The following is a 26,726-nucleotide window of genomic DNA, read 5'->3' on the forward strand; positions in this document are numbered from 1 at the left end:
TGGTATGAGGATTATGGGGATGGACTAGGGGTGACTTCACACTCCCACAGAGAACATTTATTTTATTTAACTAATTAGCATTATGTTCCCCTCTCATGAGGCTAGCAACCTCTAGCTATATTATAATTATAATCCTCTCAATCAATTAGATAATTCTTTCTTTGCCGGAGCCCAAAGCCTCTCATGAAATGGGACACAATCAATGCAGAGGGTGTGTCCTCGAAGGGGGTGTGTTGGTACCTCTGGAGGCCTCTGTCTGAGGGTCTGAGAGGTGTAAAAGGCAAGAAATGGGGCATGAAATAGGAGCATGCCCTTGACTGAGGGTAGGAGAGCAGGGGTGGCTGCCTTAAACTGTGAACAGCTTCAAATCCCCCGCCCCACAGAAGGTACCAGGAATACTGTGATCCCATCCGGTCTCTCACTTGCTAGCCCCTCCCCTGAGTAGCTGAAGAAGCCTCCTCCCTGGCATCCTGGCCACAGTGCCCTTACTTGTCCTGGGGGCCACTCCGCTGCAGCTCCTGGTTCGGGAGCACAGCTCCCCTTGTACCGTATCTAACTTGCCCCTGGGCCCTGAGGTCCCTTATAGTCCCTAAGAAGCTGTGAGAGACTCAGCCAAAATGGGGGTTTGGAAAGGCTGCCCCCAACATTTTCATAAATGTACTTGGGTGCCTGGACCATGGGTGTGTTGCTAAACTCCAGTAACCCAGCCTTGTCCTGTGGCCACACGCATGTCCAGAATAGTGCCCCTGCTCCATGGTCTTATTCCGACAGTGCCTGTCTCTTCCAGGATGAGCTTTAGCCTCTCAGACTCCACAGTAACTGTCACATCTCAGCTCCCTGATGTCCCTGACCTCCCTGGGCTTTGGCGGAAGACAAGAGGCTCAGCACACTGGCCACATTTCCAGTACTCTTCAGCCTCAGCTCCCCAGGCCGTAAAATGGACAGGTGGTTGGCCCTCTCTGCCCACTGTGGCCACAAAAAGGTGAGTGGCTACCTAGGAACTCCTGAAGTCCCTGCTCCTGGAAGCCACACCCAGAGACCCTGAGAGGCTCCAGCATCAGTCATGGTGGGTCAAAAAAAATAGCCCACTCAGCCTCCTGAGACCTTGTAGCTTACCAGTGACAAATGGGGTTGAGTCAGGCATGGAACACCACGAGGCATACCTGGCCTTGGCCCGCCAGGGGAGAATTTGTCTTCTCACTCCTGTCATTTTTCCTACCCGTCATTCAATGGACTTGAAAAATCTCTGGAAAAAGACCCAGAAAAACACACCAAAAAAACCCCCGCCAAGCTGGGCACCTCCCAGTCCCCCTCCCACTTCCTTCATTTTCTTACCCAAGTTCCCTACTGAAATGGACCGAAACCATTTTTTTTTGTTGTTGTTGTTGTTACAGCTGCATCTTTCATTAGACCATTTGTGAAAAGGCATCAAAACTCACACTTATTTTGGTGGCGTCCTTCCCCGAGTCCTCCTGCTGAGAAGCTTTTAGCTGTCCAGAGAGAGCAGAGACAAGGTGTTAGTGAGTGGTGGGGGCGGGAGAAACAGCATGGAGATGGGGTGGGGGAGGCAGTTAGGATCATGGTCAAGGATGCTGGATTTCATCCGTACAGCTGTGGAAATGTCACCCTGTTCATAGAGACACTTACATACATTCTACTCAAACTGAAAAATGATAATAAAAAAAAATGAAGACTGGAGAGATGACTGAGCAGTTAAGAACACTTGCTGTTCTTCCAGAGGATCCAAGCTGGGCCCAGTGCCCAGCTCCAAGGAATCCAGTGCCCCCTTCTGGTCTCCACAGGTACTTTCACCCATACGATACACATATATACACTCAGTCACACACATGCACCTAAAATAATAATAAAAAAATCTTGGGGGTTGGAGAGATGGCTCAGAGGTTAAGAGCATTGCCTGCTCTTCCAAAGGTTCTGAGTTCAATTCCCAGCAACCATATGGTAGCTCACAACCATCTGAAGTGAGAACTGGTGACCTCTTCTGGACTGAAGAAAGAATACTGTATACATAATAAGCAAATAAATAAATATTAAAAAACCTTATAAAAAATAAGATTCTAGCCAGGTAGTAGTGGCATACGCCTTTAATCCCAGCACTCAAGAGGCAGAGGCAGACAGATCTCTGTGAGTTTGAGACCAGCCTGGTCTACAAGAGCTAGTTCCAGGACAGGCTCCAAAGCTACAGAGAAGCCCTTTCTTGAAAAACAAACAAACAAAAACAAAAACAGGATATAAGATTCTAGCTAGAGATCATGAGATTTGGAATTGGAGTTCCCTCAGCTCTGCGTCCACTGGCAATGCAGGAGTTGGGCAGTCAAAGGGGGATAAAGGAGATGCTTATGTTTGACACTGGCCACAGAGCCAGGCGCCTGGACACGGGAGGGTGTTTGGCTATAATGGCTGTGTGTCTGTGTGCACATACAAATTGGGAAGAATGTGAGTGGCATGTCCCTGAAGTCTATGCCTGTCTGGGGATGTGCTGGTACGGCTGTGTGTGTTTGAACCTGAACTTAAGTTTGTAGCAGATACGGTTAAATCCCTGGCCATGTCCTGAGGCTTCTACCCCTAAATAACCAAGAACACCCTGGAATGCCCCCAAATACCCCAAATTCCTCTTCTAAGTGTTTCCTCTGGCCACAGGGCTCTTCCACACCTGCAGGAGGCAGGCTGACATATTGAGGACTTGCTGTTCCAATAATCAAGAAAGGAGCACCTGCAGATGCTCCGGATGCAGGAGCAGCATCCGGCACAGGCCCCTGCAACGTCCCCTATGGAAGCATCTCCCGAGGTCTTACCTGGTTGGAGGTCCAAGACTGCTTGTCGGTCCAGTCCCGGTGGCTGCGCAGGTACCACCACTGGATCTCCAGTGAGTAGGATGGGGAGCCACTGCCTCGGAAGGAGCAGGCCATCTCCACATCCTCGCCTGTCCGTGCTGTCATGTCATGGGGCGTCTCTGTGAAAAGTGCTGTTCGGGGAACAGGCAGATGAGGGCTCAGAAACAGGAGCCCACCCCAGGGTAGCTGTGTGTGGCAAGACGCTGTCCCAGAGCCTGAGGGGACATGGCCAGAGGAGTGATGGAGGAGGGCTGACTTGCAAGGGAGCCAGGAGGCAGGGAGGCTGCAATTTGAATTCTTCCAGATTCTTCCATTCACCCTACCCAGTGCTCAGCCCTGTGAGCCTTGCCCCCACCATCTTCCAAACTCAAACCCAGCCTCAAGGTCCCTACTTCCCCTGGGGTGCACCCAGACACCACTCTGACCCTCCTGGGGGGCTGCTAGGCTCCTCCCCTCTTCCTGGGCCTCTGCCTCTTCTCCCAGCTTCCTTCTCTCTGGATATTCTCCACCGCCAGCCTGGCTCAATCAAAGTTCAGCTCCGAGTCACCCCTTTGCGAGCCCCAGCAACTCTTTGTTCGATGGCCACCAGCTTGCCTGCTCCAGATGTACTTGAGTGGGGAGCAGGGGAGAGAGGCAACCACCCCGCCTGGCATTTCTGTAGGGTCCAGCTCCCACCAAGTCTCAGCACAACCAGTTCCACGAGCCAGCAGCTGTACCCCCATGCTGTACCCCCACTTCACAAGCCCCCTACCCCTCCCCACCATATGCTCTGGCTCTTACTCCCCATACTGTCTGAGATGCAATTAGCATGTCTCTCTCCTCTCCGGAGATTGTCTCACACAGAAGAAAGATGGGAGATGCCTAGCAACTGCAGGTCACCCCAGACACGTGGTGTCCACCAGGCCCCACCCCTGGGCTATGCAGTCCTCCAGGCCCAGTTCAGAGGGACAGACATTCCTAGCCCCAGAAGGCCACCTGTTCCAGGAAAGAGGGAGCCCCGAGTGGCGAGGAGGCATCCTGAATCAAGGGGCAGCAACCCCACTCCCCTCCACAGGATAATGGGGGTTTTATATGATTAGGTTTGATGACTGTCTTTGCTCTGCACAAGGTACCCGTGTGGAGCTTTACTTCAGCAACATCTCGGGGCTGAAAGAGAGCTTAGCAGGCCAAGGTTTATAAAGCTTCTTATGGGGGAAAAAAGCGTCCGTTTCTCTGCAGAATGGAAGGGCTGGCTAGCCCTGGATACATAAACAAGGCCTGTTTGACAATGAAGAACATGGCTTGAATCACAAAGATGGTGTGAGGTGCTGGGAGCTACCTTTACATGTGGCCACCCCCAGAGCTGGGCTGTCCTTGTCTTCAGGGGCAGGAGGAAACCAGTGCCTGAGCCAAGTGCTCAGACCACAATCTCAAGCCACCCTTGGCTTTCTGACTCAATCCTCACAGCCTATACTGGATCTTCTGAAAACTCCATGGGTTCAGGCCCAAAGGATCTCCAACCCCCAGCCCCTATCGCAGGGCTGAGCCACCATTAACACACTAGTCCTGCTCCTTCACGCTTCCCTGAAAACAACCTGTTTTCACACAGTGGCTGGAGGTATTTTAACACAGCACAAACAGCTCCATCCCTCTCTTCTCACTACCCTCTCGGGCATCTTCTCACCTAGGGTAGGAGCTGAAGTGCCTGAGGGGAAGATGGTCGGTACCTATGTAAGTTAACATAGCGATCACTAGTGACACATTGCTGAGTGGACCAGGCCCCTGGATTTTAAATTTCATTTTAATTCACTTAAATAGAACCATTTGGATAGTTACTATCTTGTGTGGCACAGCTAACATGTTATCTGTCCTTCCAAGAAGTACAGCCATTCCTGTATTATCTGTCTGCCTGTCTGTCTGTCTATCTATCTATCTATCTATCTATCTATCTATCTATCTATTATCTATCTATCTATCATCTATCTATCTGCCTATCTGTCTATCTATTATCAGCAATGGAGAAAGGCCCTGGTTCACAGTGGGAGGTCAGTAGTATTCCTCAGCGGCTAGAAAATGGTCTCCAGGGTCCACACCTGATGATCCTGCCTCAGCCTTTGTGGTCAAGTCTCTCCCAGTCTTAACTTGCCAAGCAGAGCATATCCAAGGGTGTCACGGAGGACCTGCTTACGAGAAGCCAGTAGTGCCCTAGAACAAGAGTCCTCTGGATCCAGGCCCCTTCATTGGATCTTAGTGGCCAGGGATGGGGCTGCTCGCCTGTGACCCACACCACATGCCAGTGCTAAGTCTCAGAGGCCAGCGCGTGGCACTGCTTGCCCTCTCACGGAGCAGGCTCAATTTAAGATCCTGGCGCTAGGCAAAGGGAGGCCACTCAGGCCTGAGATATAGCCTTGGAACCTCTCCTCCACCCCATAGTGGGATTCGGGGAGCCACATGCGGCTGGCAAGGATGAGGATCACCTGTGTGGCTCCAAGAAAAGGGAAGGGACATGCCTCTGTCTGTACCCTCTCAGCCACCCCCTCACCAGAGCAGCAGCTACCTTGGTTGGGGCCTTCGGTTCCACTCACTAGGTTCAGAGAAGGCAGAACGTGGTCTGGGCAGTCCAGCAGCCAGGGTCAGTGAGACCAGGCCCCAATCTTTGGGTCCTTGGGATAGCCCTGTTCTGTGACTTGGGGTGGGCCAGAGCACAGGATGGGGCCCACCCCGGTCACCTCTCCACTGGATTCCCAGGGATGGTTTAGGACAGCTCTTTCCAACAGAAACCTACATAAAAGAACTAAATGGTGTCACAAGTCACAAGGGACACTCCATTTCCCCACAAAGAAGTTTTTTTTTAAGAAAAGCTAAAATTAATTTTAATAATATACTTTACTTAAACAAAACTATATTATTTTCAAGATGTGATAAATTTAGTTAATAATGAGACATTTTCCATCTTTTTGTGTGTGTGCTAAGCAGTGGAAAACTGAGCATGGCTCAGCTCAGCCAGCCGCAATCTCCGCCTTTGGTGGCCGCTATGTAGATGTCTTGCAGTCAGTGAGCTCCTCGTGATTTGGAGGGGACAGCGCCCCCTCCCCAGCTGCAATCCTTCTCCATACTACAGTGGTCGGAATTTGAACCCAGACCAGCCTGACTCTCTAGACTCCCACTCCCCGCCACCACATACTTTTTAGGGGATTCGGTGACTTTGCGGGACACGCAGGCTCACTATGTAGTCCTCGCCATCCTGAAACTCGCTCTGTAGACCAGGCTGGCCTTGTACTCACAAAGATCCTCCTGCCTCTGCCTCCCGAGTGCTGGGATTAAAGATTGGCCACCACACTCTGACATCTGTCGCCTTTTGCTTTTAGACCTCTTTTTACAACAGGTTGGGACCACGAAGGAGCGGGCCCTGGGCTGAAAGTGAAGCTAAGTCATTTCAATGCTGGCCTGGCATGCACGAGGTCTCAGGGTTTTATCTCTCACACCGCATAGTCTGGGCACGGTGGTGGCATACAACAGTAATCCCAGCACTCGGGAGGTGGAGGCAGGAAGATAGAAAGATCGAGATCATTCTTGGCCACATGGCAAGTTCAAAGCAAGCCTTGGATACATGAGACTCTATCCCAAAAAGAAGTGGGAATGGCCCCTGCTGGCCAGTCTGCAGCCCTGGAGGGCTGTGTGTGTGTGTGTGTGTGTGTGTGTGTGTGTGTGTGTGTGCTGTTTATCAGGACATAAGGACACAGTTTGCCCCATCTGAGGCAATCGGGACGACTTCCCTGAGGCAGCATCCCCTGGCCTCAGCCCCCAATGCACAGACAGAACATCCCGAGCATGGAGTGGACACGGATTTTGAGGTGAAAGGTCAAAGCAAGACTACAAGGCCACTACTGTGGCCATCGCTGCCAGCTCCCCTCCCCATGGGGGCTCTGGTCCAGGGTTTCTCTGATCCTCCTCAGACTTGTCAGGGGCTCCCAAGTGGGGTGTGGTTAGTTCTCCCTGGACCCCTTCACCTAGCTTCCCAGCGAAGGGGGAAGTGTGACTGAAAGGCAAACAGGAGAGCATGTTCTGTGCATGTGTCGGGGGGGTGTCAGTTCCCAGTCCACAGTCAGCCACCTAGACACATGTCCCATCCCTCCAAGCAGTCGTGTGGGTCCAGTGTGTGGGGAATCGTGAGAGCACTGGGTAAGAGCCATAGCCCGCCTGTGCCTCACCTCAGAATTTCTCCCCATCCTGGGCACCAGTTTGTCTTTCCACAGATGGGGTGTGTGCCGGGGACACACCAGGGAGAAGAACATGGCGTGTGTCCTAAGTTTGTTCTCTGGTCTCAGGAAGAAGGCAATCCGGGAGAGCTTCAGAGGGGAGGCTCCCATTCTCCCTGCAGGACGTCCAGCATCCTAATAATTGTCCCCACTTTTCAGATGACGTGGGGAGAGACCTCAGGGAGGTTAAGCATCTTGCCCAAGGTCACAGAGTGAGTCACTGGTTAGACTGAACCCGGTTTTAGAAGACTTAAAAGGGGAGCCTCCTCTAGACCATCTCTGAACACCTCCTTCCAAGCCCCCAGACCAGTCCTTCCCACAGCCCCTGCCTCCCAGGGGCATCTCAGACATGAGTCCTCTCTTGTTGAACTACCCCCAGATTCTTTCCAGCTCAGGTGCCTCCCAAAGCCTCAGTGTGTCTCCAGGGCTGGTGTAATTATAGATTTTGGAGGAAGGGTATTTGTATTCTCCAGCTCCAGGGCCTGTGGCTGCCTGGCTGACTCTCAGGAAAACTCAGGGAAGACAATTAAACCCAGTGTCCACAAATTAGGATTCTGTAGAAGGAACAGGGACTTGATTGAGCGTGACATCAGCTGCCTTTCTGCTGTTAATTGGGGCAGCGATATACTCATTAACCCCAGGCCCTATCGGGCATCGGCTGCAGCGACGGGTGCTGAGGCCTGGCTCTTGGCAGGTAGGAGCGAGCTGAGGCCTGTCCTGTCCTTCAGCATCAGGCTCTCCCAGCCTGAGCCTGGTCCATCCAGATAGCTCTGACTTTGCCTTCAGTCTCGTCAGCTTGGCCCTCACTGTGTGACCTGGGCCAGCCCGTTGCCTCTCTAAGCCTGTTTCTTTATCTGACAAAGGGGACAATCCAGGGACGGCTGAGAAAATAGCACAAGGCAGCATGCATACAGTCGGTATTCACCCAGCAACCTCACCTCTCACCTCACTCTCTAGAGATGCGGCCTCAACACCTCATGAGGTCACATGGCCGTGTAGCATCTGTATCCATGCATGGTGGGCCCTGTGACCCCTCACTCACCAGTTCTGGCCTCTTTGCCCCAAAGGTCCACCTTCTAGAAGTCACTGGGCTCTTGCACACCTGGGGGACTCATTTATCCCCAAATGGGCAGTTCAGCCTGGCTCTCTGAGCCCAGATCACACATACACATGCCACACATGCATACACACACACACACACACACACACCATGTGCCCACGCACACACATACATGCACACACATACTTCTTTTAGCTCCTCTTGCATAGCTGGTACCTGTTCCTTTCTTTTCCAGCCCAGTGATGTTTTTTACTGGCTCAGGATCATCCTTAGAGGGTCTGGAGCCAAGTGTTGCTGGTGGCTCAGTAAGAGATGTCACCTGGCGAAGTGTGGGCAGCGTTTGGGGTGGTGGTGATGTGCTGGGTCTCTCTGCTCTACCTGAGCTCTGTTGGGTATGTATGTGTGTGGTGTGCATGTCTGTGTGTATGTGGTATATGTGTGTATGTATGTGGTATATGCAGGTGTGAGTGTGTGGTATGTGTGTAATCTGTGGTGTGTAAGTATGTATGTCGTATCATGTATGTGTGAGTATATGGTGTGGGGGTGTGTGACATGTATATGTGTGTGTTAGTCTGTGGTATGTGTGTGTGGGGGTATATGTTTGTGTGAGTGTAGGGGTGTGCTGTGTTTGTGATCTGTGTGTATATGTGGTATATGAATGTGTGAATGTTTGGAGTGTGTGTGGTGTGTGAGTGTGTGGCCTATGGTGTATGTGTGTATGTACGTCGTATTATATATATATGTGTAGGGGTGTGCTGTGTGTGATATGAGTACGTATGTGTGAGTGGGGTGTGTGTATGTGGGGGGGTGTCTAGTATGTGTGTTGTGTGTGTGGTATAGAATGTGTGTGTAGTGTGTATATGTGTGTGTAGTGTGGTATATGGTGTATATATATATATGTGTGTGTGTACGTGTGAGTGTGCACTGTGTGTGGGTATGTGTGTATGTATGTGATATGTACGTGTGAGTGTGCACTGTGTGGGTATGTGCGGTGTGTGTGTAAGTAGTTGGTTCTCTAAGGACAGGCCCAGGGTCTCCCTTACGGAGGTCCCAGAGCAGCAGGCAGTGCTCAGTAGAAAAGGCGCTGCTGTCATGGCAGAGCCTGGGCACTGAGAACACTTCTGGACGGTTCTGACAACAGCTCAGCAGACTGTACACACTTTGTCCGGCTACACACTTAAAAACAGCCAGTGTGGCAAGTGTGTGCTCTGAGTATTTTATTCCATCTTAAAAAGCCCCCAGCGGCGTCCCCAAATCATAGCAGCTGCCCCAAGTGAGCACTTCACAGCTCGCTTGTGGACCATGAACCCCACTCTGGCCCTCTACTTCCGCCTCCCGGGGTCTTCGGTCCTGTCCCCTCCCAGTAAGTCTCCTCACACTTGCTTGTAGCTTTCCTGACCTCTTTACTAGCCGACAGTCTTCCGGCTTGTCTCTGTTTCCATCGTCCAGCTGATACACAAGTTTCTAAAAGCAGTCATTCCGGGCTGTTGCCTGCTTCCAGGATGGTGCCAGGCACACAGCAGGTGGCTCAGTGAACTCCGCCATGTTTGGGAGTACACTGGTCACAGCTATTGTAGCAACCTGGCATAAATCCACTCGGAGCCTTTTCAAGCTGCCCAAGAAAGCAAGGCTCAGAGGGCCCAGGACCATCATGGCTAGTCCCCTGCCGCAGCATAAGAGGCAGGAAACCTATTTTACACCCCAGTTCTTGTACAAGAAACCCCACTTCCTTCAGGCCTGGTGAGGTGGACTGCCAACAGGCTGTTTCACCATGGAGTTTGGGTGCCCAGAGAGGGAGCGACTGAGCCTAAGATCACAGAGCTGAAGGCACAAGGTCAGCTCACAGCTCCAGGACTGGCTGGGAAAGTCCTCACCAGAACTCACATTTTATCTAGGCCCCTCTCTTTTTTCAGCATAAGAAATGTGACACTTTGGGGGTCATTCTAGGAAGCCAGCTTTGTGCCTACCCCAGAGCAGTATCCCCTGACCCCCCGACCGCCGATCCCGGGGCAGAGATGGGGTGGTGGGAATAGGTGCTCTTTAGACCTGATTGATGGATTGCTTTAGCTAATTCTTTCACACTGCTCAGGAGAGGAAAACCTCCCTGAAAGGAAACCTCAGTCGAAGAGGGCAGCACAGGCAGCCCCAGCCCCTCCTCCCTGGAAACAGGGCAGTGTCTTTGGCCTGAACTAGGAGGAGATTCCTCCAGGGCAGATTGCCTGCACAAGAGGGAAGGAGTATAAAGTCGGGGGACTGTCTCAGAAGGAACGGACGAAGCAGGACGACTTAGCTGTGTGCCTGCCCCCTGTGAGAGGCAGATGGGAGGAATCCTGTCACAGCGCTGAAGGAATGTGCTGTGTGCCCTCGCGGGAAGATGGTTGCCTGAGCTTGCAGTCAACACGCAGGAGGAATGAGAAACACCATTCTGACCCCCTCCCTCAGGGGAACGGCTCTGTCTCAGAAAGGCTCTGGCCTTCAAGGAGCCCGAAGGGGGAACAGAGACACACATGCCAGGGACTGCTGTATGCACAAAGGCTGAGACCGGGCGTGGTTGCTGTGCACAGCTGTTCAGGGCACGCACAATTTGCACCGACCATGAAGTAGAGTGTCTCCCTCCCCTCCGAGTTTGTCACGCTGTGTGTGGGAACTCTGGAAAGAGGCACGAGGTCTGGAGGATCCTGAGGAAATGTAGGCCTGCATCAGCACGGACAGTCAGAGGAGGCTCTGAGCAGAGGGGACAAGCTTGGGCGTCAAACTGCCAAGGCTGCACGGTGAGGGGACAGGGCATCCAAGGGCCTGTTATAGGCAGGCTCCTACATCCAGCTTTTGAGGACGGCCTCCATTTCTCCACAGGGTGCCTGTACTACCGGCGCCATTATTTACTTAATATTTATTTTCAAAGCATCTTTCCCATTTTACTTAAATAAATTCAGCTTAAAAGGAGACTTTTATTACTGCCATAAATGGAAAATCAGCATCGCTTGCCATCGATAGCGGGAAACTGTAAAAATCCACACAGAAGCAGCCGGCATCAGTAAATCCCAGCCAGCAAGGCTGATACGAGCTCCTGCCTCTGCCTCCAGTTTGTTCCACTCACTGGGAGGTGGGTGAAGGGAAGAGGAGCCCAGGGGAGCTTTTGGGCTAAATCCAGAGTGGTACCACAAATAGACAGTCTTTTCCATCCAAAGGGTCTTGAGACACAGGTCCCACTGAAGTGTGAATAACCGTGGCCACTCCCAGTCTCCCGGCCTGCTACCATCTCACTGGTTACTATCACAATTTACATTTAGACCTCAGCGGCCTGGCTGGGGCTGTGCCACAGACCCGAGCCTTGGCCTGTCACTGCCGTCAGAAAAGCATCGACGACACTATGTCCCCTCTACTTGGTGATACCTGGGGTGCTTGGAACAAGTGAGGCAGAAAACAAGGTAGGAGACCCTCTGGTCTGTTCTTCTCCAAGCAGGGAAGCAGCTGCTCAAGGAGTTGGCTTGTCTCCAGAGGTGCGTGAGCATAGCAGACACAGGAGGGAGCAGAATACGGAATTCATGAATTTTTGAATGAAATGGGGACCCTCAAGGCGAGTCTATCCCTGTTGGAGCCAGTTTCCCCCCTGCACAGGAGCAATAAATGCCCCAGGGGTGTCTCCCATCCCTTCTGACCCAAGGCCAAGTTCAGCTCATTGGTCCTGGGCATCTCAGCCCCTGTCCTCACAGTGGGAAGAGGACCCGGAGGGAGAATAAAGGCCCAGGGTGGGGAGCCAGGACTCCCAGATCAGGTGTGAGCTACAGTCTCTCTGAGCTCTGGTTCCTACCTGCTTCACTGGCTGAAGGTTTATTTTGAAGAGGGAATGGATTAACGAAGATAAAGAAGCTGTTGGTATATGGGGCCTGGTGAGTGCCCAGCACCTACTGATCTCCGGTAGAATCACTCATTGATGAGGTTTAGACATGAGTGTGTTCACCCAGGTGGGGTCTCTGCCCACCTTGGTGTGTGCGCACACACGCATACGTGCGTGTGTAGGTTACCACAACCCATACAAATACAAAGAGATCAGATTTGAATACCTAGCTAGGTGCTCAGTGATGCTGTGCCTCAGTCTTTCTGTAGCTCTATCTATAAAATGGGAGCAATGACAGCAGCTGCCCCCCAAAGGCTGCTGTGAGATATAACACCATCACTATCTAATGAGGTGCCTGCTTCCACCCGGGAGAGTTATTTCCTTCTCCTTCCCCAGTGCTGAGATCAAAGGCTTGTGCCGCCAGCCCAGCAACCCTAGCTATTTTCAACTGACCTGAAAGTTACTTAAAATTCACTATCCCCAAAGTGAAAAAAGAAGAGATGCCAAGAGACCCCAAAAATTGTATAACCGTCACAGCCATCTGGTCCCCACACAGTCTCACCATACTAAAGGAAGCCCTGAACCAGTAAGCGATCGACCCCCGGCTCCACCTTCCCGCAGCCCTGGCAGCTACACATCTGGACTGGCCTGTGCTAGGCATTCCTGCGTGATAAGATGTGGTCTTCCAGGATCGGCTTCCTTTACTGAGTGCAGTAGCTTTGAGATAGTGGCGGTGTTTTGTGGCATTCTGTTCTTTTTGTTTGTTTGTTTACTTTTTTCTATTTTTATTTACTTTTTTGTTTTGTTTTGTTTTTCAAGACAGGGTTTCTAGCTTTGGAGTCTGCCATGGAACTAGCACTTATAGACCAGGCTGGTCTTGAACTCACAGAGATCCGCCTGCCTCTGCCTCCCGAGTGCTGGGATTAAAGGCATGCTTCACCACCGCCCGGCTGTTTACTTTATTTTGTATGAGAGTCGGAGTGGGGCTTGTGCCATGGGAGTTGGTTCCTTCCATCCACCATGTGGGTCTCGAGGGTTGAGGTCAGATGGTCAGGCCTGGCACCTTTACCCACTAAGCCATCTCATTGACTCTCATTACTTCTCATACGTCAGTCTGTTCTTCCTTCCTTCTGTTCTTTTCCTTCCCAAGAGAGGGTTTCACGCGTCCCAGGCTGACCTTCAACTTGCTATGAAGACAAGGATGATGACCTTAAAGTTTTGATCCTCCTACCTCTGCCTCCCAAGTGCTGAGATTGATTGCAGATGTGGGCCACCATGCTCGGTTCTGTGGTACTGGGAATAAAACCTGGGCCTTTCTCTGTGCTAGGCAAGCGGCTATGTCCCCAGTTACAGACGTTTCTTTTTTTTTAATCTATTTATTTTTATTTTATGTACATTGGTGTTTTTCTCTGAGTGTCAGGTCCCCTGGAACTGGAGTTACAGACAGTTCTGAGCTGCCATGTGAGTGTCAGAAATTGAACCCGGGGCCTCTGGAAGAGCAGTCAGTGCTCTTAACTGCTAGGCTATCTCTCCAGCCCTACAAGTGTTTCTTGTTTATTTGCTTGCTTGAAACAGGGTCTCACTTTGTAGCCCTGGCTGGCCTGGAACTTTCTCTGTAGACTAGGCTGGACTTGAACACACAAAATTATGTCTCCCTCTGTTTCCCAGGTGCCGGGACTAAAAGCACGCGCCCAACTTACATGTATTTCTTTAATGCGATAATAATTCTCACTACAGCCAGAAGAGTTCTTCTCACTCTCCTCTCCTTACATATGGGGAAACTGAGGCAAGAAGGAAGAGACCTGCTCATGTGTCCTGCCAGGCCACTCAGACACTATGCTTGCACCCACAGTGCTTCCCGCGGCCACCAGCGCATATCGAGGGAGACGAGGGAGACGGCAGTAGAATTACAAATCTAGAGAGATTTAAGGAGAGCAAAAATATTCTGGCACTTGCAGGATTGTGGGAGTTGATCAGGCTTCCCCAGTGGAATTCCTGCCTCCTCCTCCCACACGGGCCACAGGGAGGGAGAGGAAGGCAGGTGTGGGAGGCCCAGGGAGGAATGCCTGGGCCAGCAGGAGGGAGGCAAGCAGGCCAGAGGGCTGCAGGCTACAGGCATTGTTTCTCTTCCCTACCCTGCAGAACCACTGGAGGCCCTGGCCCTGATGGTTAGCCGAACTCACTGGTGTGAATGAGGCCCACGATCTAGGCCCCCACAGTGTGACACCAAAGCCCAGGCATACACCAACCTGCTGCCAAACAGGGAGAGAGGGCCAAGAACGGGGAGCAAAGATGGAGGCTGCCCTCCGTCATAGGAAAGAGAACCTTCCTAACGCTGAGACCCTTGAATACAATTCCGCATGCTATGGTGATCCCTGACCATAAAATTATCTTGTTGTACTTCATAACTGTCATTTTGCCACTGTTATAAATTGTAACGTAAATATCTGATATGCAACCCACTGGGGGTCAGGAGCCACAGGTTAAGAACCATTGCCCTGAATGCAGCCAAGAGAAGAAAGAAGAGACTTGAGGACACCAGAAGGACCCCCGGAGAGTCGGGGGCAGCAAAAGGAGAAGAGGCAGAGAGGAGGTAAGGCAAAAGTGAGCTGCGGAGGCTCACACCCAGGGTGCTCTTGAGCAAGGCTCTTAGGCAGCTCAGTTGGCAGAAGCAGAGGAAGGACCGCTCTCCGGGGCCACCCTTGTCCCTACCAAGAACCTCGTGTCTGCCTAGACACAGCCCCTGCTCACTCTGACAACTGCACTTGGGAATCCCTAGGTGGCTTTCAACATGGGCTCTGAAGACAGGTCAGGATTGGAACTCCCACTGCGTTTTCTCACCATAGTCCAGTCCTAAGTTAATCTCTGTGCCTCTATTTCTCCACCTGCAAAATGGGCTTGCGAGGCCCACACTAGCTCCAAGGAATACTGAGACACTGGCCATGTCTCCTCTGCTATTCACTCCCCTTCACAGGATGGGTTTGCTGTGGCTCCTCCTTCTCCAAGTCTTCTTTTCCTTAAGAGAGGATTGGCCTGGCCTGGTCTCTTTAAGCCAAAGTCAATTCTAGAATCAAGAATTTTGAGCAGAAGGGGTTCTGCCCCACCCCAGGGCCTTTGCACTTACGGTTGTCTCTGCCTGGGCCAGAAGCACAGCACCAGAAAGCAGAGAAGAGAGGGAGGAAGAAGGGGCATTCAGGGTTCCAGGACTGGGCTAGGGGCAAGGGACCCCTGCCTGCAGGAGTCTAGGCTCATAAAGGGACCAATGGGTGACTTCAGCGCTGCCCCAGGTCTTCCTTGGGCATCAGCCCGCCCCTCCCTCTCTGGGCATGCAGGCCCAGAGACCATTAGCGTGGCTTTGTTTTGAGTGCTGTTTCCACTACTGAGAGCTCTGGCCGCAGGGCCTCCATTAGGGACCCTTTCCCGGGGCCGATGACAGGCGGCAAACAGCTCCCCAGCGAGCCAGCAGTAATTGCTGCTGTCTCCAAGGCCGGAAATGATTTTTTTAAAGCCTCACAAAGCAAAACAGACACCCGGCTGTACGCTTTCTGCCTTCTTACCCTAGCCAGGAAGCAAGCCTGAAGGTCTGAACGCAGAGTCCACTGGAGACTCCCGGAGGCCAAGAGTTTGCTGAGGAAGCCAGGCTGGGGGGCCCAGTCTGCCTCTCAGAGCCTCAGTTTCCTTAACTACAGCTAAGTGTGTAGAATGAGGTCAAGGGTACCTGTGGCTGGGTGCACAGGAGACCTGGGGGACAGCCAGGGGAGAAAGACGGGAGTGAGCCAGGCAGGAAAGGACACAGGGACAAATCTGCAAGGGGAGAGGAGCCTGGCACAGGCATGAACTGAGAGAGGACACACGCTCCATGCACATATGCATGCATGCATACACACCGGTTCCCATCCCCAACCCCTAACATGACCACCCTCCCCAGGTGCTGAGCCAGTGTCAGCATCCCACAAGCCCACACTCGGTGAGGCTGGAACTATACTCAATGCCGTCCTGGCAGGGGGCGTCTCCTCCAGCCTCCCACACCAGCCCAAGCTCCTGTTCCCCACACCGCACCAGCCTGACCCAGGCCTTCCCCACTCAGAAAACGTCCCGCTGGGGTGTGTGGAGAGATGACTCAGTGTATGCCTTGCAAGCCCAGGGACTTGAGTCTGATCCCTAATGTCGTAAAGCTGGGTGTGGTGGCATGAGTTTGTAATTGCAGTGCTGGGGAGACAGAGCTAGGTGGATCCTTGGGGCTCACTGATTAGCCTGTCCTAATCAGTAAGTCTCAGGCCAATGATAGACCTGTTTCAATAAACAAACAAACTAACAAGCAAGCAAACAAACAAACAGATGAACCCAAAGTGGGCTGCATCTGAAGAGGAAAACTTAAGGTGGTTCTCTGGCTTCCTCATGCATGTGCATACATGTGTACAGCCATGCATGCATGCATGCATACATACATACATACATGCATGCATGTGTGATGCCCTGGGTTAGGTCCCCAATGACACAAAGAGAAAAATGAAGCTCACTCCAGGGACCAGAACCCAGGTGCTAACATGCTCTGTAGGCCCTGGTCACTGTTGCCTTTTCCAGAAAGGTTCACACACCTCTAAATTTCCTTACTAGAGTGGTGAGGCTGATTCCCTGGGGAGCCAGAGATGGAACTGGGGTTCGCCCACAGCCCTTTGGAAGTCCCAGCAAACCAGGTTCACGTTTCAGAGGCACGAGTGGGTTATGATGACAGAAAAGAGGAAGTCGCGGGTCTGGGCAAGCCGAGGCCCTCCAGGCCTCCACATTTGGCCGCTTACTCATCAGTCATTGCTCATTCATTCATTCACTCATCCCCTGACTTGGCCAATGTGTGGGTGTTTCTGAAATAGGCTACATATGTGTGTGGTTCTGAGTTGTCTTTTGATGTGTGTGTGTGTGTGTGTGTGTGTGTGTGTGTGAGCGAGCGTGTGCGCACCTGCATGTACAGACAGAGAGGTGTGGGGAACAGGGACATGAGAGAAGAGGGAAGGAAACAGCAGTCACAGAGAAAGGGACCGAGAGACTGAGTGGCAGAGATAGGGAGAAAAAGAGACAGAGAAAGATCCAGAGAGATGGAGACCCAGCAAGAAAGAATAACGGGAAAGTGAGCCCAGGGAAGCGGACCCAGGCAGATGGCAGGCACAGCACCTGGCCAGTGGCACTGCTGACCCCAGGCTGATAGTTCCCCAAGGCCCCTTTCAGCTCCTGAGCTGACCGCCCAAGGCTACCATGAAGGGCAGTGGAGGCTGACCTTAAAGCAAAGGCCACAGAACAGAGGATCCCAACCCAGTCCCTCTCCATCCCCTCCTAACCTGCCCACTCTCCAACTACAGCCACCCAAATACACTGCAGGGACACAGTTAAGCAAAATCCTCATTCCCTGGGCTGGGATCCCCAGGTGGAGACACACAAGCAGCCCACATATGTTCATAGGACCCCAGCATTCTCCCTGACAACGCCTGACAGAGACCGCAGAATGCCTTGTGGGTTCTTTCAGGCAGAACGCAGCACCCTCGGTATCCTGGCAGTCCCTCCCCCATGACAGCCTCACAAGCCAGGGCAGCGAGCCAGGGCACTGTCAGGTTCAGGACCAGGGCTGCCTACACACTCAGGCAGCCAAGCAGAAAGCGGAAAACGCAGGAGCTCGGCTGTGTTCCTCACCCAGGCTGAGCCTGTGTGCTCTGCCACATTTGTGTGCCTGTATGTCTGACCCCCTTTCGGCAGCCTGGCCTGAGAAATGGGGGTGTCCTTGATTCTGTGGTGACGACCACGTGGTGAGAAGAGAGTGGAGAAGTGGGTGGGGAAAAGATTGGATGATCGAACCTCAGATTCCAAGACCTTGAAGACAGGTACCACAGGCTGTGAGGGACCTCAGCCCCCAACCCCACCCACATCTGCTGCTCCAGGCACAGCAAGGCTCCTGAGGGATTTCAGAAGCCTAGCATTTAGGAGCAAACTCAGTATTGTTTGGTTGGGGAAACTGAGACCAAGAGAAAGGCAGGCAAACCACCTAGCAAGAGAAAGGGGAGCTGGGCAAAGCCGCTGGTATCTGCTTGCCCCTCTCCCTCTCTAGCATTTTTGCTGAGACGGAGTAATAGAGTCAGAGTCTCCACCCCAACACAGTGAGCTGGGCAGGTCCACCTACTGTGTTCCCTAGATGCTGGGGAAGAACCACCCCTACTGTGGAGCCTAGGTGAGGGGGAGCATTCTCCACACTGGAAGCTCTCTCTCCCCTCCAACCCATCCCTAGTCAGCCTGTGGCTACCATGCAATGCGTCAGACCTTTATAAACACCTGCTGTGTTCTGGGTTGGAACCTATGGGGAATAAAGTAGAACCCCTCCATGACATCTCCAGCTAAGACGTGGCTGGGTCCTGCTTGTACACTTTGTGCGATGGGGAGCTCACTCTAGGCACTGTCATTGCCCAGGGTGAGCGCCCTTCTCTGAACTGAATGTTACACCTTGATCCCATGCTCCCTGAATAGTCTCAGAAATTATACTTAAGTATCCTTTATGGGCACAGTTTCTGCCTCTCCCACAAGCCTGAAAACTCTCCATGGCAAGAACCTTATCTGCCCACTTCACTGATAGTTTCCAGTAGCTAAATGGCCTGGCATAAGGCAGGTGCTCAACTGATATCTGTCAAGTAAATGAATGCACAGCTCCTAACAGTTGGCAACATATCCCACCAAGGTATAGCCCTGGCAGGCCCCCAAAGCTGCCCATTCCTATTCTGGATGCCCACTGCCAGGCCTGGGTACCACCTGTACTATGATGTTCGTAATGGCTTCCTATAAACAAACCCACTATTTTTAATACCCTGTTAGTCCCATCCTAAGCAATCATATCTGTGAAATCACAGTTTTGATGTGCTGGCTATATTTTCCAGCCCACATTAAAATAAATGCATAACTATTAAAATGTAAGAGGTTTGTCTGGGCTCTGCCTAAGACCATTTCTCAGGGAAGTCACAGTTTGGCTGAGGCCCTAGGGAAGCTTTGGGAGGGGTTGAAACTGGAGTTAGAGGTGAGGTAGAACGGAGCTCAGGCCCCAGAGATTCCACTGGTGACTTCCAGGAGGATGAGGGGCTACTCAGCTGTGGGAGGGGCCTGGAGGAAAAGGTGCAGGTTCAGCCTTCCACATTCCTTCTCCGGGATACTGGGCACCACAGGGAGCCAGTGTGTGGGTACTGATCCTATATCGCAGATGGCCACTGGGTGGATTGCTTCTCTGGCTTAACTCTCTGCCCATTTTTCTGATGTGCCACCAGATCAGGGAGGAAGTCCAGTTGCACCCCTTACTCCCACCTGGCAAACACATTCCATTGCTACCCAGAGACTGGGCTCAGGCTATCCACTGCAAGGTGAAGTCAGTTACCCACCCCATCCTGTCCTTGCTGTGGCCAGCAGCCTTGAGGAGATTCCAGCTGCATGAGGCTTTCACTGCAAACATGGATTCTCTGTGATATTCAAGGTATTTCAGTGTTTCTAAAATATATTAATGTGGATGGAGCAAGTGTGAGAATTGGAAACCCAGACCATCCATCATTCCCTGGACCTCCCTGCACTGGTTTGAAGTGTCCTTCCCATATCCCTGCCAACCGTCAGTGTGATCCTAAAATTTCAGAGAGTGGCCGAGCACCTAGAAGTGGGCTTGAGTCGGGTTGTCTGTCTTCCTCTTTTCCTCTCCTTCCTTCCTTGCATTTTTTAAAAAAGATGTTTTGGTTGCTTTTTTTTTTCAGGTTGCCTTGCTGTGTAGCCCTGCAGGCCACAAAAAAAAAAAAAAACAAAAAAACCACCCATCACCTTTGCTGTCCTAGTAGCAAGGGACAGAGTCCAAGAGGCCACCTGTGGCTCCCATTTGGTAAAAGGGCCCCAGAGTCTGCTGAGGGCAAGGTGTCTAAAGCAACTGGTGTGAAGGTCTTGAGGAAAACCATTTCTGAGGGCCAGGTTCCCACAGGAGGCTGGGAGGCCCTGAGCCAGGCTGAGTATTTATGAGAGTAATTGATGGTATAATCACCAGTGCGGGAGACAAAGGAGAACACACATTCTTAACATCATAACCTTCAGGAGACAAGACTCAATTTTCTTCAGTCGTCCAGCCACCAAACCAGCCGGCTTATGGATGGTGAGATACCGCCAGTCAGGGAAGGAACCCACGGAGGCCACAGACCGTTTTTTTTTTCAGAGCGCGAGCTGCATGTCAAATGGTCCGGAGCCCCTCCTCCAGGGCGCCCCACTGCTTCTTCCCGGTAATGCAGAGCACCTCAGACCAGCAATCATTCACTGGACTAAGCGCCAAGCCAAGCTGGGGGCTTTGTCTGTACTTGGGGGCATTAATAATTGACGGTACTGGGCTGGGTTGGGGGCCGCATGCTTCAATGGGCTTCTGAGGCTTCACTGTTTAGAACATGTTTAGGAAACCCAAGCAAGCCTGCGCACTTGGTGATTACCACTCTATAGCCCCCAGCAGGTATGGGTGACTATGGCAGGGCTTCCTGTCTCCAGATGCCAAGAATTGCCCAGGAGCTCATTAAAATGCAGATGGGGGAGCAAGAACTGAGGTATAGGTCAGTGGGAGAGCTCTTGTCAAGCTGGTACAAGGCCCTAGACTTGATCCCCAGCACAATCAAAAGAAGGGAACATGAGATGGCTCGGCAGGTAAAGGCGCTTGCCACCAAATATTACAACCTGAGTTCAAACCCCAGAACTCTTATATGGTGGACCTAGAGAGCCAACTCCTGCGTGTTTCCTCTGACCTCCACAGGCACACTCCAAGAAAATAAACAAATGGAAAGAAAAAAGAGGAAGGAAGGAAGGAAGGAAGGAAGGAAGGAAGGAAGGAAGGAAGGAAGAAGAGGAGGATGAGACAGTGGTCTGGGGGTATATACATTATCACAAACACCCTGGTGTGCTCAGATTAAGGCCTGTAAATGTCTTCACAAAGCTCCCACCTTCCTGTTCCCATCCAGAAAAAGCAAAGGAAGCTCAGATGTGGACTCCAGCAAGATCTGCCTACCCTCTTCTCGAGCTTCTGGTACCTCCTGGTGAAAGGAACTGCTTTCCCAGTTCCCTGGGAAACTAGGGGCCCACAGTGGAGCTGGGGCCATGCAGAGAAAGAAGTTCATTACAGGACTGGGCTGAGCCTGTCCAAAGGCTACCCTCAGGATGACAAGTTCAGAACCACCCGCATACCTACATTCTAAATTTGGTCCTCCTGTCTCTGCAGGCTCCGTCCGTGACCTTGGGGAAGTGGTCGGCTCTCTCTGAACTCGGTTTCCTTGAGTATCTGATGCTCACACAAATGACACCAGCCTGCCTGAGTGCACAGTGGCAAGAGGTCTGGGGCACCTAGAACACACACTCAGCGTTCTATACACTGTAACTGCCTTTCTTCCCACCCTTGCTGAGGGCATGGCAAGGAGCTGGCCCTTTCTTATGAGGCAAGTCAAAGCAGCTGCTGATACCATGTAGGAAGCTTGAGTCTTCACATTCAGTCTGCGAGGGTTGGGGTTGGGGGTGCCTTCTTAGAGCCAGGCCCCACCCATTCTGTGAGCCTTGCAAAGCTTGCTTTGGAGGGGGTTGAATGGATGTGGGAGGGAGCTGAGGAGTAAACAGACATCCTTGCTGACCTGGTCACAGGCACTCCCTGTGACAAGCCCAGGGACAGACAGGTGCAAGGCGATACCTGGTGGCTGGGTAGGGCTCAGGTGGAGCTGGAGCCATGAGCTGTTACCAAACTAAGCAACTGGAGCTCAGGGCTCGTCCCCAGGAATCTTCTACCCCCGACCCTTTAGGCCATACCCAGAGACACCATCCTGACCTGGCCATATTCCCTGAATCAGCTGAGGACACGCGGAGCCCAGGAATAATGAAACGATCAGGCTCCAATCTGCTAAACAGCAATTTCGGGCTTTTTCAGCACACACAGCTTTTATCAAATTGGTATTCTCCTCCTGAACACAAATGGCTTATTAGACATGACCCACTTATTCGCCGCGTCTCACTATCATTAATAACTGTTTCTTTTTGTGATTAAGTGAGTGGCTCCAGACCCTTCCTGTGGTGACAGGGTGCTGGGCCCGGCAGAGGGGCAGCTGTGGGGCTCCTTAGCCGTCACTACTTGGTGACTTTGAACCTGGCAATGTCGAGAAGGCATCCTGGCCCCTGCAGAGCAGCTGGGCCATTTCTTGAGGGACAGAGCCGGAGGTCCCAATGGGTAACTGATTTACCCAGAGACACAGTCAGGAGGGGATCATATACCCAGCAGCAGGTTCCATTCTTTTTGTACCCAGCATCTCCCCTGGGCCTTCAGGGACTGGTCCAGAGTGGAAATTGGAAGACTACCGTGAGGCTGGGACCCCTCAGCTCAGCCTGGCACCAGGGGGCAGGAGGAGACTGTTACACAAAGGGAAGAGCCTGCTTGCTTAAGAAGGACCCAAATCCTGGGAGCCTGGTGCCCCAAAGGCAGAATGACTGTAAGCCTCCGAGTTCCATGTTCATACCTCAAGGGATCTCAAACTCAGAAAGGGAAGCTCTTCTCAGAGAAGCCTCCTGGTGGAGTTTTGACAGTGCCAAGGAACTGAACTGGGCAAGCAGGCGGTGAGGGAAGAGAAAGGAGGAATTCCCAGTTCTCCCTGAATGAGAAGGAAGGTGACAGGGAGATGAATGTCCCAGACAAAGTGCTGCTTTGCCTGACAGACCCTGGAGCCAGCCTTGGCTTAGCCACTCTCTCACTGTGTGACCTTGTGCAACTCCCATCACCTCTCTGAGCCTTGATTTCCCATCTGTAAGTAGAGCGTCAAAATTGTCCTTTCCCTATTTACTGCCTGTGCAGCCAGGTCAGCAGAAACCACGGCGGACACAAAGGTATGTAAATGATGCACCCAGAGAGGTTACTGTCAACCAGAGAGAGGTGTGGGTACAGGGAGTCCCCGCTTCTCTAGAAGCAGGGATCCTGAGAACGGCTTTGAAACCCCCTCCCCCAAGAGCAACCTGCGTTCCTACAGCACACCTGTAAAGGGTCTTCCCTGGGTTTCTAGGCCCCTGCACACACCCCTCACTCCTTCCCACTAGAATAAATCATCCGGTCCTCAGCCCTTTGTTCAAACCTCCTCCGGTCTGGGCACACAGAGCACAGCATGGGTGCCGCAGCCTCTGCTGGGGAAGAGAGCAGGGTCTCCTCCGCTTTCATTCATTCCTGCCCCATAACACAGCATGGCTCAGAGGCAGGGAGCTTCCCCGGCTGTGTGTATCTCACACCACCCAACTCTGCTGCCAACTTGGGCTCCTGTGGGGAGAGAAGGCGCTTCCTCCGACACTTAGGCAGGTAGGACTGGGAACACTTGCTTGCTCCCTGATCCCACAGCGCTAGAGTTGAGGTTCAACATTTCAGTTCTCTGGGGCAAGGGTGAGATGGGGGTGCCCTGAGGAAGGATGCAGGGGTTTCCTACTCACCCCAGAGACAAACAAAGCGCCCTACATTTCTCTTAGCTCCTTGCTTCTGGCTGGAAGGAGTGACCTCAACTACTCCAGTGTATCCCAGATCTCCACCCCAACCCCTGCATCCCCACATCGCCCTTATTCCTGGGATGCCACCCACATGGCAAAGGAGGCTGCCTCCCTGGCTAGCAGGTCTCATGCAACAGCATCTGGCGTCCCTCAGGACCATTCCAAGCAGTGGAAGGGATGGATCCAGATGAAGCTGACGAGAACAGCTTCAGCATCAAACCCACAAAGGAGAAAGGCATCTGGGCAGAGAGGAGTGGGTGGGCAAAGTGTGAGCACAAGTGTGTGCGTGCATGTGTATCCGTGTCTGCAGGCAGACAGGCAAGAGTTGTGGCGAAGCAAAGCGTGTATGCCTGGGTGCCAGCTGGCAGGATGAACCACCAGCCAGTGTCTGATGTGTGTGCATAGTGGGCACAAGTGTATTTACTAGTGAGGAGAGGCTCGGAGGGGTGTGCGGAGTTGTGAATGTGGGATGCAGTGAGCGTGATTGAGTGTGTCCGCGGCTGGAGACATCTGTATGGTCGCGGAGGTGTGTGTATCCGCGTGAGCGTGTGCGCGCGTTGAGGGGGTTCTCCAAGAGCTAGAGAGAGAGAATGGGGATGTGCTCAGGGCCCCTCCTCGCAGTGCTGGCCAGGATGGGGACCAGGGTGGGTCCCTAGTCCCAGCAGGGGGCGCCTGAGAACTCTGGGCCGCGGCCTCTGTGGGCGCGGGTTCGAACCCCACAACCGCCAAGTTGGAGCGTCTGCGGCCGGGGTGGGGTTAGGTGGGGAAGTCCGTGGGGGCGGAACGCGAACTCACCGTGTCCGGAGACGTGGTTGTCCCAGGGCGCATGGCCCGCGGGCCGCGTGGCGCCGCCGAGTTGCAGGAAAAGTGCCAGATAGTGGAGGGCGCCCAGCGCCGCGGCCAGCGGGGCCCCCATGCTGCGCGCTCCGGCCGGGGGGCGCCGCCGCCTCACATCGGGGCTCCGCAGCCTGCAGAGCCCGCGCCCGCCTTGTCCTACCCGGCGCCGCCGCCGCCCTCTCCGGCTGGCCCCGGCCCGGCCCCGGCTGCAGGCAGCGAGCGCACGCCCAGCCCGCCGCCTCCGACTGCGGGACTCTTCGCTTGCGCGGAAGGCCACTCCGTGCCGCCGCGCACCCGCCCTCCCCCTCGCTCCCCGCCCTGAGCCGGCGGTGGCGGAGGGATCCGCAGCTTGATTTATCATCAAAGTTTTGCCCAGGCTGGGATTTTTAAAGCGGTACTCGCAACTGGCCTCCCGCGCGGGAGCGGGTGTAGGGCGGGCCTGAGCGCGGGAGGTCACCTGGGTGCCCGACCCCCCGCAGGACGGAACCCTAGGGTGTTGGGAGCAGAAATCTAATGGCAGCGAATAAGGGGCAAAACCTTTCACTTGCCGCCAGACCCGAGCGCTGTAGGGACCGCTCAACTTTGCCAGCTGGGCGGTGCCGGGGCCACCAGGCGGGGTACAGGCCAGGTGGGCAAGGGCGGAGGGGGCACCGGGGCCGAGACATGAGTGGTTTGGTTAAAGCTCTGGCAGCCTTAGGCTCCCCGCGTGATCACGCGTAGTCCCTCCTGTCTGCACCTCAAGGTCTTCGTCTGAGAAATGGGGACAGACGCCACCTTCAGAAGCAGTAGTGAGGATCTTTGGAGTTGAGTGTGTAAACTGGGGAGCATTGCGGCCCCCACACGCCCCCTCTGTGGTTATCGTTGTGGTTCCCCGCTCTGGGACTCAGTTTTCAGCGTCTCCACGACAGGAGAGAGGCTAACCAGTTAGTGGGGCTCCTAACTTAAAGGTGTTGGGGCTCTACGCAGTGAACTGGATCGCCCCCTTCTGGATCGTAAGGCTCTCCCTAGACAGAAGAGTCTAGATGGAGGTGTGTGTGTGTGTGTGTGTGTAAAACATGAAGCTTCTTCCATTCCTAAGTGCGGCAGTCCAATTCCGATTTCTTCCCCGACCTCTTTTACCCGGCTGTTGGGACTGGAAAGCAGGGTTTTGGCTCGTTTTAAAAGAGAAGCCCCTTCCATCAGACTGTTTTCTCCGAGGTCCTGTGAAGATCTGGCGCAAGACTTCAGACCCCAGGAAGGGTCCGTCCTGCTCTCATTCCTCCTTCACCTTCGCCCGGCGTGGTTTCAGCATCTCCAAGAACAGCATTCTTCTCCCTCCATCCTTTAAGTACCGCGGACAGCTCCTCGGGGGCGCTTAGATGCGAGGGTTCAGCACCGTGGACAGACATCCCGCTCCTCAAGCAGCACCACAGGGGTCCCCCAGACAGCAGGGCGCACAATACTGAAAGTTTGAGAGAGCTAAGAAGGGGAGGGACACACTGTGCTCGCTGCCTTTATTCTGTCTTTCCGTCCCTCTTTCAGAGGGAACGGTGGATAGCACACTGTGGTCACCAGGAACGATTCAGCTTCCCCAAGACCTTGCCCTCTTTTCTGCCAGTTGTACTTAGAAGCATCATTGCAGAACCACGGACATTCCCGCCAAGACCTTTTTCAGCACCACGGACAGATCGCCTCCAGGCTCACCAGCAGCGCAGGGGCCGACAGTCCAAGGCCTTTCCAGAACACTGTGGAGGCGTTAGAACTGGGACTCAAACCTGGGTTTTCTCCTCTTAAAATTCAGACTGGAAACAAATACATCTTAAAATAACGGGGGGGGGGTGCAGCAAAGGGACAAGAAATCATAGCTCTCAGGATCTAGTTTCTATATTTTTAATTGTTTTCTGGTTAGCTAGGTTTTTGTTTTGTTTTTGACTTTGTTCTTTGTTTTTTGAGTGTTTTATGTAACCAGGGTGGCCTTCAACTCACTATGTAGCTGAAGCTGGTCTTGAACTCTTGGTCCTCCTGTCTCTATCTATCCAGTCCTGGGATTGCAGGTGGCATGCATCATGTCCAGCTTCTAGGAAAGATTTGACTCTAGAAAGGCTCCTGACTGCATAGTTGTCCCGTATCCATGTTTATTTAGGAATTTTGACTTGTTTGACTGGCATTCATCTCTCTGTGGTCCAGCTACTGCTCCCTCCTTGAGTATGCTTTCCCTCCAATGAGTCTGGGTCTCCCATTGCCGCCCATATGTGTACATACCAGATCCAGTATGTCATCAAGTCTCTCATGGGACAAAATCCAGCCTAAGTTCCCAAGAAATGCCTTCTCTCTTCTCCCAGCTCTCAGGCTCTGTAGCATTATAGCGGACACGACAGTGTGCAAAATTA

At 52.9% G+C, this 26,726-nt stretch overlaps 1 protein-coding gene across 1 annotated transcript in view; it reads right to left on the bottom strand.

Annotated features, from left to right (window-relative positions):
* Vstm2l (V-set and transmembrane domain containing 2 like) overlaps window positions 1–24,594 on the bottom strand; it is a 30,143-nt gene extending 5,549 nt beyond the window's left edge. The window contains exons 1-3 of the mRNA XM_048440902.3: window positions 24,316–24,594; window positions 2,814–2,983; window positions 1,440–1,490 (exon numbers count right to left, since the gene is read on the bottom strand). Coding sequence (XP_048296859.3) covers window positions 1,440–1,490; window positions 2,814–2,983; window positions 24,316–24,436 — 342 coding nt within the window. The 5' untranslated portion in view covers window positions 24,437–24,594. The remainder of the gene's footprint in view (window positions 1–1,439; window positions 1,491–2,813; window positions 2,984–24,315) is intronic.
* Between the last annotated feature and the right edge of the window lie 2,132 nt (window positions 24,595–26,726).

The sequence above is a fragment of the Myodes glareolus genome, chromosome 10 (assembly GCF_982192425.1).
Source record: "Myodes glareolus chromosome 10, mMyoGla1.1, whole genome shotgun sequence".
NCBI lineage: Eukaryota > Metazoa > Chordata > Mammalia > Rodentia > Cricetidae > Myodes > Myodes glareolus.